A 14,163-nucleotide genomic window follows, 5' to 3' on the forward strand; every position below is an offset into this window, starting at 1 on the left:
TCAGATTCATTCTCCCTGGCCCGAGATCGCTGACCGCAAAGCTAAATATTATTTAAAACTGCCCGTTGAAGTCAATGGTTCTTTGAAAAGAAAAGAATAGAAGAAAGATGCCAACATAAACAGAACAGATCAAAATCAATTCATTTTTTTAATGCAATAAAAAAAAGTCAAACAAGTGGCCAAAGTCACATGGTGAATAGCACCATAGACCTTATAGAAATAAACCTCAATCAATGTAGAAAAAAGTTTTCTAAAACTATTTTGGCTCCAATTTATCTCTTGATGGTACTTTTTAAAGTGACATTTCTTCTATGTCTTGTGCTATTCACTGCCGTATTTGCATCCAAAATACATGCCATTGATGAAGTTGTACAAAATCGAAGATACATTTTTTTATTTTATAATGTTTTTCACATATTTTTAGAGCAAAAAGTCAGACGATCCTTTAGAACATTGCGTTTTAGTGTTCAACTGCTCAAAAATTAAAATCAGACCGATATTGTATTCTAGGAATGCGCAAGAATTTAGCAAAACGGACAAAAGAGAATTAAGGTATGTGCACACGTTGCGGTTTTCACTACGGATTTTCACGCGGTTTCTTCTGCGGATTCCTCTGCGGGTTTTCAACTGCACTTTCCTATTGGTGCAGGTTGAAAACCGCTGCGGAATCCGCAGAAAGAAGTGACATGCTACTTTTTCCGCGTGGAATTTTCCGCAGCATGTGCACTGCGGTTTTTGTTTTCCATAGGTTAACATTGTACTGTACACCGCATGGAAAACTGCTGCGGATCCGCAGCGTCAAATCCGCTGCGGATCCGCAGCAAAAACAGCAACATATGCACATACCCCTAAAGTTAACTTAAAAGGCTCAAATGTAAAAGTCTGGAATAGAACCATTTTTACTCAAGAAAAAGGTGCAAAGAGATGAATCTAGGCCTTTGTGTCCATTCCTTCCCATTTGCAACATCTCTGCTTGCTGGAGGTGATTGTACTGTCCTGTAACTGCTGAAGGTTTGTTGCAGTTGGATCGAGTCTTAATACATTGTAACATTTGTAGCAAATTCACTTTTGCTTATAATCTCCTCGCGAGTGAATTGTACATGACAATACCCGCAATGGATCTGCAGGAAGCTGTAAAATTCCATCTTTTTTTTTTTTCTCCTCTGTGTTCATTAAGTGCGATTATTCCTAAGAGGAGGCATCAGGGCAGGGATTTGGCAGCGAGCCTGTCACTCATTTCCTTGCCGGGCTTTGTTGTTGCCATGTGAATAGTTGCCAGAGCCAGAGGAATGCACATAAAGCTTTACCATAGGGCAGATCACCGCTGGGGTCATTGTGGCAGGAAATTCTGGGGCATCTCAAGGGCTTCTGTGACTATAACTAGTGAGTTCCTAAGTCACCGCTTTGTGACTGGCCGTCAGGACGGCCATCGCTCCCTTCGTCACATACGTCACCGGCTGGCGTTTGCCACTAATCATGTTTTTCACTGCACGTTGGGGGAATATTTTTAAACTTTTCCAATGTAAAGTATTTCTCTAGTTACTGGACGGGATGTTTGGGGAGCACAACTGATGTAGCGTCTGCCTGTACCTCCACCCATATGTCAGGGTGCTGGGGTGGAGGCCCATATGGTGACAGAGGCTGACATTACGCCTGGCGGTGAGGCTGGATGTCGACCATGATGTGATGTGTGAATACAGCAAGAGGTACGAGTCTCAAAACGCGTAGGCTCCATGATAAAGTATCATACACTGTTGTTCACCTGCCCGGACCTCTGATGCAAGATTTATACCAGCCTCCTCTACATGTGTGCCAAGTGGTGAATTCCTTTAATAACACGGATTTACCGCGGTATTTGTGCTGATTCCACCTGTGTTTTTACACCTGTGGATTCCTATTAAGGAATAGGTGTAAAACACTGCGGAATCCGCACAAAGAATTGACATGCTGCAGAAAATACAACGCAGCGTTTCCGCAACGTGTGCACATACCCTGAGAGGGTCATGTGACTGCAGGATCAGACTACAAAGCTTGTTTGTTGTCTGTTACCATGGAGACATCGTTCAGCAGAACAACTGTAAGGAGAAAAGCAAAAAGACATTATACTGTAATTAGGGCCTATCACAACTTTTTTTTTCATTTCATAGCTATTGAGAGAAGTAATAAAATGTTTGCAAAAATGGACAAAGTTCGATAATCTGAAAAATAGCTGCAACATAATGTGAAATTTGACAAGAAAGTAGCAGAAGTGACATAGAGGAAAAACAAAGGGCCCGTTAAGCCATGTTTTCTGGTTACACGTGTGGGAAGCAGCAGCGAGTTGACATCTAACAACCAGTTGCAAAGTGATTAAATTCCCGCTGATGGCCGTGTTTCTGTCCCCTGTGATCCTGTTTGGGAACCGCCGGTCTGCAGTGTATTCCTGCTGTTTAATTAACATCGTTTGGAGGAGGAGGTTGTCAGAAGCCATTCTAAGGGACAAGGAGCATGGGACTCGGCCCCAGCGGACTGAGCGCTCCATCGCCCCGCGCCTCCGCGCACATTGGCTCCTGCTGGGCTGATGCAAGAAATGGAAATAGAGCGTGTCAGCCAGATGATAGGAGGCGAGCGTCCTGCAGGGGGAGCTGCGTACGAGGGCCAGGTGGCTCCCATGGATCACATCACGGAGGTTCATTCACCGTTTTATTGGATTACTCCCCTTTTAAAATCTTCAGTTAATATTATTGCACGTGTTGTAATTTTCCAACCAAGTTACAACTGCAATTTTTCATTTTCTAACTGCTAGGAAAGCTGGGTGTCATCCAATATGGCTGCCATTACCGCCCCGAAAGGGTTTGTAGCCCAGAATTCAAATGCTGGGTGCTAATATGGCCGCCTTTATGGATATTGTCACCCATGCTCCTGAACTGTAAATCTTCCCAGCAGAGCAGGGGTGGCCGGTGAATCCCTGAGCAGTGATAATTCTCGCCAGAGTTTGTCGCACCAATTCAGTATTTTTCTTTGTAGATGAAATCTTGCAAACAAAAAAAGCAAATTAATGTCCCTGTATACAGAGGAGGTGAGTGGGGGGTTCACTTTTTCTCCGCTGCTTTTATTTGACCTTTCCAAGGCAGCAACTCTGCAAATGACGAGGCCGAAACCAAAAGTTACTGAATCTGCGTCCTGCCTTCTCATACCAACAGACAGGAGGTTTCCTGTATGGTAAAGCCTCATTCGCGCTTCTGTATTTTGCATTAGTAAGAAGATGAATTCTCACGAAAGGGATGTAGATATTATACATGCTCACCCTTCCTGCACACAGATTATAATCACTCCCATCATCTTGGGTGCCAGTGTAACATGCTCACCCTTCCTGCACACAGATTATGATCACCCCCATCATCCTCGGTGCCAGTGTAACATGCTCACCCTTCCTGCACACAGATTATGATCACTCCCATCATCCTCGGTGCCAGTGTAACATGCTCACCCTTCCTGCACACAGATTATGATCACTCCCATCATCCTCGGTGCCAGTGTAACATCCTCACCCTTCCTGCACACAGATTATGATCACTCCCATCATCCTCGGTGCCAGTGTAACATGCTCACCCTTCCTGCACACAGATTATGATCACCCCCATCATCCTCGGTGCCAGTGTAACATGCTCACCCTTCCTGCACACAGATTATGATCACTCCCATCATCCTCGGTGCCAGTGTAACATGCTCACCCTTCCTGCACACAGATTATGATCACTCCCATCATCCTCGGTGCCAGTGTAACATCCTCACCCTTCCTGCACACAGATTATGATCACTCCCATCATCCTCGGTGCCAGTGTAACATGCTCACCCTTCCTGCACACAGATTATGATCACTCCCATCATCCTCGGTGCCAGTGTAACATGCTCACCCTTCCTGCACACAGATTATGATCACTCCCATCATCATTGGTGCCAGTGTAACATGCTCACCCTTCCTGTACACAGTTTATGATCACTCCCATCATCATTGGTGCCAGTGTAACATGCTCACCCTTCCTGCACACAGATTATGATCACTCCCATCATCCATGCCCACAGGATCTATATCATACGCAATGTATCTGTCCATTCATCTCTGTCCCCAGGAGTTCACAATCTAATCTAACCCATTGTATCACATCCATTATCCTGTCATTACAAACTAATCTGCTCGTGCTGCGCCATTTGCACCGTCGTTACACGTACCCCTGATGTGGCGCTTCGTGGGTGCAGATTTTTGCCATCTTTTCTCCTTTTTCCTTTCTATTTCAGACTCAACCAGAATGTAAATCACATCGCTTGGGGATTGTGAAGTCTCTCCGGTTGTGGTGGGCTTAATGTCCTGATTTTGTAGCCTAGATAAAACGTCTCAGCGACTATCGAGAGGAAAGGAAGGGAGGGGGATATGGCGTCCTGCGCAAATGTCAGACGTTTTTAGTAAAATCAGGAGAAAGTTTAAATCATCTAACCTGGACGTGTGCACGCGGCCATAAACATTGGAGGGAGAATAGGGATTTGGAGACTTTTACAGGTGACTGGGCCTGACAATATGGCTGACGGCGGCACGTTGCGGATGACTAGAAGGTGAGGTGGCAGCAGGGGGGCTCTACAGACATTGCATCTGCATAAACGAGGACAACTCTGGGATTGTCCCTAACTCTGCTTCTCCCAGGACAGATGGAAAGCGAAGGGCCCCGGCTGCACCGGATTAACAGCCGGACAGGGGCCCTCACGGCTGATTTGAGGTTAACAGAACTGGAAAGGAGGGATTTTGTGTTTTTCAGGAGGTGTCCCGGGTGTGGAGCAGATGGTGAGGAGAAGCGTCCCTCCAGCTTTCTCAGCTGCTCAGGGAAGCTTACAGGCCACCTCCGGCATCAACAACCCCACAAACATCTTGTGGATTTAGTGCAGAAGACCCTGCCTGCTTTCTGAATCATTTCCCAGTGTCCGCTGTCGGCTCCCTGCCCTTTTATAACACTGTTCTACATATTTTCCAAACTTGTCAGGTTCAGTTGCGAAATGAGCCATTTCTCAATGATTTTCACCTCCTGAATTCAAATCTGACAATGAAAATATTTAGTTGTCTCTTGTTTCTATATCAAAGATATTTTTTTTTACAGCTTAATATAGTTAATGCATAAAAGTTTCAGTACTTTGATACATTATTATTTTTGCAAAAATAAGGATGCAGAATATTTTATGACAATTTTCCCATATTTATTTAGAGAAAACATTGCAACAATTCAAATAACTTAAACATGTCTAAACACTTTTCCTAATTATTAACAGTTACAGAAATTGCACTGCAACATTTGCTCGTCATTCAGTGATGACTCTCTTTTGCTTGTCTCTTGTACTCCTGCATCGGCTCATCTCTTACAATTGTCCAGCAGTACCCTGCCAGCATTTATGGATTCCATTTTCCTTCATATCTTTTTTCCATAGCCGCAATATCTTGGTGAAATCTCTCACCGTGCTCATCGCTCACTGCTCCGCAGTCTGGTAGAAAAAAGTCTAGAGCCAAATATAAGAAATTAATCTTCAAGATCCTTATATGTTTTGAGGAGATTTTCCACCAACTCTTCATAGTTATCTACTCTTTGAGTTTCTGAAAAAATTAGTTTCCACTAATGCGAATTCTACCCATGTAGCCTTTTCCTTGCCTTGCCAACAAGCGAAGAAACTCCTCATCTTGAAGAAGCTCACGAAACGTAACGCTGGTGGGTGTGGACCCACTGTGCCAGCGGCTGGGCTCATCCTGGAGTGGCGTGACTAAGCAACTACATGGTTTTCGCTAGAGCCGCTGATGATGAGGATAGTCTTGGCTGTAGGTAGTCACCAGGCAGCACTCGAGGGCAGTCTCCGAGACTGCAGCAGCCGACCGGAGGATCAGAGGCATGGGTACACAGACGGGAGGGCGAAGACAAAAATGTGGTAAGACTGTCCAAGGTTGGGTCAGGTAGGACTTGTAAGCAGGTCGGGTCGTTAATGGGTGCATGAACTGGACACCAGGCAGACAAATTCGCTAATCAATGTTCAGGCAGAGACTGGTGGGTGAAGCTGCCTAATATAGGACCTGCCGGCATGGAATTGGCCAGGGAACCTGATCTCTGCAGGACCTAGCAGGGTTAAATTCCTGCAGAGACCTGGCATACTCCCCCATATTTATTAATGAGATACTTGAATGCTTTTGTATTTTTATCCATTGCATTTACAAAGTTCTTAATTAGGCCCAACTTAATCTGCAGTGGTGGCGACAAAATCTAATGTTGGTCAACAAGTGCTGGATGCCGGACATTTTTACTCCATGGCTGAAGTGAATGTCAGAGAGACCAGTCTCTTTTATTGAAGATGTATTCCTTTGCTCAACTATCTCACTCACACAGAAGGCAGCAAGTACTTTGTGTATCCTCCCCGGAGACCAAGTAAGATGGCAACCACCTTTACGTCACCACAGAGGGAACCACAAATGGTGTTCATAGTTCGGGCACCTCAACATCTGTTTCATGTTGTCATCGGTTTCTTTCATGTGGACGGTACAACCAACTGGAATTGAAGGTAGCGCATTGCCATTATGCAGCAACACAGCTTTTAGGCTTATTTTGGATGGATCGTTGAAGAGCCTCCATTCCTCTGGATTATGACTTATCTTCAGAGCTTCCATTAAACTGTTGACGTTATTGCATGTCAAAAGATCGTCCTCCTTGAAGAAGTATTGGACAAGATCTTTATCATGGTTGCGGGAACCTAAGAGCTCAGCGTTACTCTTGGGCAGATCCAAATCTCTAAAAAGATCATGAAGTTCACTGTTATAAGGTGTGATTCAGTTGAGGTTGCTGACACAAACTCTGGGTCGTGAGAGGAAGATGCTTCATGACACCATACACCTTCTTTTATTCTCACTTGACTTGACCGAAAATGTTTCTGGTGCTTGTGGAGCCGGCAGTTCTTCTGTATTTGGTACTGTGCGTCTTGCAGATGGAAGTTTGGATTCTGTAAAGTCCACTTCTTCCATGAAACTCCTTTTCTAATGGCGGTGTTTTGTAACGGATTCAAAAGATTATTGCTCACACAAGAATTGAGTAGACTAAATTGAATTTACTTAATAAATGATAAGATTAAACAATAAAGTAAAATAAATACATGTGCATCAAAACCAGCATTATTCATACATTACATTATTATGGTAGAAGTCATCAGGCTGTCTCTGTATGTAACATCTCCAATCTCTCCTGTATCTCTGTTCCTCCCCAAGGTTCTAATCCTCTTTTATATCTTATACTGTCTAATGTATCTCTGTAAAAAAAAACTTTGATATTCATTGGAATGCCAGGAAGAAACCTCCTTAAACTGGTCAGTTACTGACAACAAATACATTTTCTAATAACGAAACTCCTTTCCTAATGGCGGGCGCCATGCAGAAATAGCAATTGGTAGTGTGATCGGTTGGCTCTCTCCAGATCATTGACCATAGATTGCCTCTTCCCATGCAATCACTGGGTGAGATGTGATACTCCTCTATTGCAGCATATGCGTGGAACCCAACCCTTGTCCTGATCTCCTGTTCTGCAGCCAAAATGCAGGTTGTAGGCTTTCCTTATCACTGTACGTTTAGGGGTTGGCGTTTTTTACTGATCGCTCTAAGGTGATAGAACGCTGAAGGCTCAATAGACTAGAGGTAATAGACGAGCTACTAACAATGCAGGATGAAATAATAAAGACACAATTTTTCTATAAGCCTACATGGAAGGTGTTATAAGTAATTACAGCCTCCTCTTGATCTTGAAAATTAGAGCCAAGCAGCAAATTGAATAACCATATTTGTTTTCAGCACCACAAAATGAGTTAAGTTCAACTGTTTTCGTCTCTGAACCAATTTGGCTGTAGAAAAGTGTAATACACAAAGCGGAAAAAAATGAAATCACTTTTTTTTTCCCCCTTTAAAGAGCGTGTCCATATAGGAGCAATATGGCCGCCAATGCAGCTCATAAAGGGGTCCCCTCTCAGCTTTTACAAGTTGTATATATGAGACTTTTTTTTTTTTGCCCGGAGGTTAAAACTGCATCACTACCACATGCTGCCTTACTGCAGTGTTGCCACGCGTCTTTTGATCATGAGGTTTACAAGTACGTGCCATTTGATGTGGTTTTTGAAGCGTTTTTGGCCTTTCATTAAGAAAGTCTCTTTGTCAGGCTGGGGCTGCACCGTGACTTTGGCCATGACATAGGTTGCATAGCCAAAGATCATGCTATGCCACTGCTTCACCGCAGCGTGCAAGGGGTTGTTACTGCAACCCGCAACAAGAAAAAAAAAGTCTGCGTCAGTTGGATGTTTGTGTGACTTGTATTATGCTGATTCCTTTCCCAAGTCTCTGGTAAATCTCTGATTTCTCGGCAGATTTTCCATTTTGGCGGACTCTGCAGCTTGGGGTAGTTGTGGCAGCAGTACCCAGCTTTATTTGAAAGGAGACTGACCTGCGGACCCCCTTCCCCATGATGACCCCTGACCTGGCCATTTCCCTGCTCTGTCACCAAGTCCAGTGATAAAGTGAAGTGTCAATTATTCCTATCTAGATCCCTGCATTGTAATGAATGGAAAACGTTGATTTATCTCCTGTTAACCCTCTAGCTACACAAAACCTGGTGTGTCTGAGCTCGCCTGGGGGTAAAGCGGCAAATCACGGCTCTACAAGCCTGACAGACTTTAGGATGATCATGTTTCATTGATTACCTAGTCATTACCTGTGGAAGAATGCAAACGACTTTCCTGTTGGCGAAAAACTAATGATTGGAAGCGTCATCCCCGGGTCGTGTCGTAGCCACATCGGGCAACTGATCGAGTGCGTCATCCCTGGGTCAGGCCATAGTCACAACGGGCAAATGATCAGGTGCATCAGGCAATAGTCACACCAAGTGACTGATCAGGTGCATCATCCCTGGGTCAGGCCATAGTCACACCGGGCAAATGAAAAGGTGCGTCATCCTCTGGTCAATCCATAGTCACACCTGGCAAATGATCAGGTGCATCAGGCTATAGTCACACCAGGTGACTGATCAGGTGCGTCATCCCTGGGTCATGCCGTATTTGCGTCAAGTAATTGATGGGGTGCGTTATCCCCGGGTCATGCTGTAATCACACTGGGTGACTGATCGGGTGCGTTATCCCCGGGTCATGCCGTAATCACACTGGGTGACTGATCAGGTGCGTCATCTCTTGGTCATGCTGTAATCACACTGGGTGACTGATCAGGTGCGTCATCTCTTGGTCATGCTGTAATCACACTGGGTGACTGATCGGAGGCATCATTCCCGGGTCATGGCATAGTCACACCAGGCGACTGATTGGGGGCGTCTTCCCCGGGTCAGGCCATAGTCACATCAGGCCACTGAACCGTCTGACACTGGATTCTGCGCCATATTAATAAGGATTATAGTGTTTTTGCAACTTTCCAGTATGATTTGTCTCAATATCTCCCCATTTTCAAGCTCTCTGCTTGCTTTCAGTGAACAGGAGGTTTAATTAAAAGAAAATGATATTTCCGTCCTTTGGCTCTATGGTTTTAACAACTTAGACATAATGATTTTTTGTAATGAACATCAATGATCATTACATTCATAGAAGCCTCTTCTGATGTTACTCACGCTCGTCTAATGCAGGCTAGTTACGGGATGCCATATTGTCCTCCTTGTATCAGTCTGCATTGCATGAATCAGGTGGCTCAGGATGATCATTAAGTTCTTCCCGGATTAAGCAGCGCCTCTGGGTATGAGATTGTGGATTGTAATGTAGTTGAAATGGTAGGATGTATAAATTACAAATGTGATCATCATCTGTCAGTAATGCAGAGCCTCCTGAAATGGCCCTTTAATTATATGACTTTTCCTAATTATTGACTGTTCCAGGCGGGTTATCATATGTTACAGAGAAGGGTCTCATTCCTCCTGCCCCCCACTCTCCCAGTCCTGAGACCCTGCTTTGTGTTCGTCTGCCTGAAGCCCTGCAGCTGGAGGAAGGTGACATGTGCCTGGCACTGAAAGGGTGCATTCTTCATGCTGCCCAGGGAGATTACTGGAACAAAGCCCCTCTCCATTCTTCACATGCCTCCAAAAGTTCAGAAACTAATATGTTTTCCTACTGCTTGTTTAAACATAGTTAATGAAGTGGTGACCGGAATGTGAACCGTGATGGATCTAATCAGCAGTGTATCCGATCAGCATTGTATCTGTATGTGTCTGATCAGGAGTGTATCTGATCAGTACTGTATGTGTCTGATCAGGAGTGTATCTGATCATTACTGTATCTGTATGTGTCTGATCAGGAGTGTATCTGATCAGTATTGTGTCTGTATGTATGTGTCTAATCAGGACAGTATCAGTGTGTATCTGATCAGTATTCTATCTGTATGTGTAATCAGGAGTGTATCTGATCAGTATTGTGTCTGTATGTGTCTAATCAGGACAGTATCAGTGTGTATCTGATCAGTATTCTATCTGTATGTGTAATCAGGAGTGTATCTGATCAGTATTGTGTCTGTCTAATCAGAACAGTATATGTATCTGATCAGCAGTGTATCTGATCAGTATTGTATATGTATGTGTCTGATCAGCAGTGTATCTGATAAGTATTGTAGCTGTGTGTGTCTAATCAGGACAGTATCTATGTGTATCTGATCAGTATTGTGTATGTGTGTGTCTGATCAGAAGTGTATGTGATCAGGAGAGTATTTATACCCAATCAGCAGTGTATCTGATAATCCGCAGTATGTCTGCTTATCAGAGCATCTGATCAGTCAAATATCTTTATGTATCTAGTCGGAGGAGAATCTGTGTGCATCTGGTCAGCAGTCTCTTATCAGTTACGCTAGTTTCACATTTGCGTCCGTGCGCAGCGCATCATCCGCAAACGCATGTATTTCCAGGAGGGCGTGTCTCAAAACAGTTCCTGGACATGCGCAGTCCGAAGTACACAAGCGCATCGAACGCATTCGTACGCAAGGACATGCGTACGCATGCATTCCCATAGACAGTAATGCGGTTTTTTACGCACTCATCCACATGCGAATGCCTGCGCATATTTGACAGATTTTTGACGCCTCAAAAAAATACAACATGGTGCGTTTGCCGCGCCCAGCCGCACACCACAAAAAAACGCATGTGTACTCATAAGCATGCGAGCGCATATAAATGCATGTCCATGCGTACACCATGTTAAAGATAGGTACGCATGCGGATCGTACGCTGCGCACACAGATGCAAATGTGAAACCAGCCTAACATGTGTCTAACTACAAGTGTGACACTGTGTATCTAATTAGAAGTGTATCTAGCCAGCAGCACTATATCTAAATGTATCCTGGACACCACAGTAGGCACTGGTTGTGCCATACTCCTTACACACCGACATAAGAGCTTCATCCTTCATCCTTAACAAGACATATCTAATTATATCAGTGAAGTTTGACAAAGACCCAGGAAGGGTCGAAACGTAACTTACCTTCAGTGTTTCGTCTTTCTGTGGTGGTGTTCTGCACATGTAATAAATACTTAGAATTGATTTGCAAACTATAGCATTGTCTGTATCTGATTAGCAGCTTCTGTGTATCTGATTTGCAGCGTCAGTGTGTATCTGATTAGCAGCTTCTGTGTATCTGATTTGCAGCGTCAGTGTGTATCTGATTTGCAGCGTCGGTGGGTATCTGATTTGCAGCTTCTGTGTGTATCTGATTTGCAGCTTCTGTGTGTATCTGATTTGCAGCTTCTGTGTGTATCTGATTTGCAGCGTCGGTGTGTATCTGATTTGCAGCGTCGGTGGGTATCTGATATGCAGCTTATGTGTGTATCTGATTTGCAGCGTCGGTGGGTATCTGATTTTCAGCGTCGGTGGGTATCTGATTTTCAGCGTCGGTGGGTATCTGATATGCAGCTTATGTGTGTATCTGATTTGCAGCGTCGGTGGGTATCTGATTTGCAGCGTCGGTGGGTATCTGATTTGCAGCGTCGGTGGGTATCTGATTTGCAGCGTCGGTGGGTATCTGATTTGCAGCGTCGGTGTGTATCTGATTTGCAGCGTCGGCGGGTATCGGATCCGCACGCTTCCCTCAGCTCCATCTTTCTCAGGGGATATGGCCACTATTGCGGTACTTAGCAGGTAATCCCTCGGCTTTTCGAGGGTCCTGATTATCAGATTGGCAGTGGAGCCTGTCCCTCTCCCTTTGGGAGTCTAGGAAGGACTACAACTACTCCTGTCAGATCTACAGGGGGACTGACGTAAATCTTCTTCATTTTGTTATTTGCACATATTTGCCTCACGGCTCCTTCATTCAGCAGATTATACCTGCAGTTCCCGCTCTCGTTGGCAGCCGCAGACCTGCATTGTGGGCCTGTGCAGTGGTGTAGAGATGTAGTAGGGGCACCTCTAGGCAGCTTCTAAATATATACGTCCATCGTTACCCTGCGGTGTACCCTGTCATTGGGGAAGGCACAGCTGGCGGAGTGCTGTGTCCTGGCCTCAGGAATGCTGGGTTTAATTAACCCTTCCATGTCCTCTGTATATGAATCACCATCTGTACCCCAGGATAAATCATGTCGGATGGTGACTGGATGTGATTCTCTTCCCAATGCCAGGCAGCTGCCACTAAGCTGCATGTGATATTGTAAGAACCCCCATGAATGGTGCCCCTGCCCTCTGCCGTACGCTGTATCCACAGCCCGTCTCTTCATTATCACCCGCACTGCATTGATTATCATTACCTCTCCAGGCCGAGCCCATCAGTAAATCCTCATCACCCCTCCCAATTTCCGTTTGGACTCCCTCAAGGCTTCATGCCCGGCCTCGCTATTTTTTTCTTCTTTTTTCTCAGCAGAGGAAATTATTTTTGGCCCTGATTGTTGCCTTCTGCCTTGCGGATGGGAGACGTGGTGTCTCCCATCGATCACCGCAGAGATTCCTCCGCTTCTGTCATGTGCGGCTCTGGAGACACCGAGTTACCGATAGCGGTTCACCTCCCCAAAAACAAATGCATCTGCAGTCCAAGTGTGGACACGGCGGATTCTTATCTCCCCCGACTTACGGACCGAACTGTCGGCCAAGCCGGGTGATATCAGCAGGGCTTTCGTGTATGGGGGTCTTATCTGTAAATACCAGAATAGTTGTGCAAATTGACAGCAAGTGGAGGTCTGGAGGAAGTGACATGATCTGAGCGATGAGTGTCGTGTGATGTATAAAGCTCTCACTTCTTCCTTTATTGTGATTCTAGGCTTCCACCTAAGTGGCACAGTCACAGAGCCAGCGATACAGTCGGAGCCGGAAGCCACCTATAAAGTGGCCATCAGTTTTGACCGCTGCAAAATCACCTCAGTGACCTGTGGTTGCGGCAACAGGGACATCTTCTACTGCGCCCACGTGGTGGCGCTCTCGCTGTACCGAATCCGCAAGCCAGACCAGGTCAAACTGCGTCTTCCCATCTCAGAAACCCTCTTCCAGATGAACCGGGACCAGCTGCAGAAGTTTGTCCAGTACCTGATCACGGCGCACCACACAGAAGTGCTTCCCACCGCCCAGAAGCTGGCCGACGAGATCCTGTCCTCCAACTCAGAAATCAACCAAGTGCACGGTAATGACCCCGTATACAGGGATGGTCCCGTCCACCGGTCTCCTGGCCTGTCCTACTCAACCTGGTCCTCTTCCTACAGGGGCCCCCGATCCCACCGCCGGAGCGAGTATCAACGATGAGAACTGCTGGCATCTGGATGAAGAGCAGGTCCGGGAGCAGGTGAAGCTCTTCCTGTCTCAGGGAGGATATTACAGCTCTGGGAAGCAGCTCAACTCCATGTTTGCTAAGGTACGAGTCCACCCCAACACCAGATCAGATGATTGTAATGACCTTCCTTCTGAGATTTCATCATGTATCCTGTCCCACAGGTGAGAGAGATGCTGCGGATGAGGGACTCCAATGGTGCCCGCATGCTGACCCTGATTACAGAGCAGTTCATGGCGGACCCCCGGCTGGCGCTGTGGAGACAGCAGGGGACGGGGATGACCGATAAGTGCCGACAGCTTTGGGATGAGCTTGGTAAGTTGTTTTCAGTACCTACTTCTGCCACTTCATCTGCCCAACACCTAATGGGGACTGGAAAGCAAGAAATAAACCAATTATTTT

The 14,163-nt window shown here is 45.6% G+C and overlaps 1 protein-coding gene across 1 annotated transcript in view; it reads left to right on the forward strand.

Moving 5' to 3' along the window:
* Window positions 1-14,163, forward strand: part of ZSWIM5 (zinc finger SWIM-type containing 5) — a 62,818-nt gene that overhangs the window by 41,041 nt on the left and 7,614 nt on the right. The window contains exons 2-4 of the mRNA XM_077276007.1: window positions 13,261-13,617; window positions 13,697-13,845; window positions 13,926-14,076. Of these exons, the coding sequence (XP_077132122.1) occupies window positions 13,261-13,617; window positions 13,697-13,845; window positions 13,926-14,076 (657 nt within the window). The remainder of the gene's footprint in view (window positions 1-13,260; window positions 13,618-13,696; window positions 13,846-13,925; window positions 14,077-14,163) is intronic.

The sequence above is a fragment of the Ranitomeya variabilis genome, chromosome 8 (genome assembly GCF_051348905.1).
Source record: "Ranitomeya variabilis isolate aRanVar5 chromosome 8, aRanVar5.hap1, whole genome shotgun sequence".
Lineage (NCBI taxonomy): Eukaryota > Metazoa > Chordata > Amphibia > Anura > Dendrobatidae > Ranitomeya > Ranitomeya variabilis.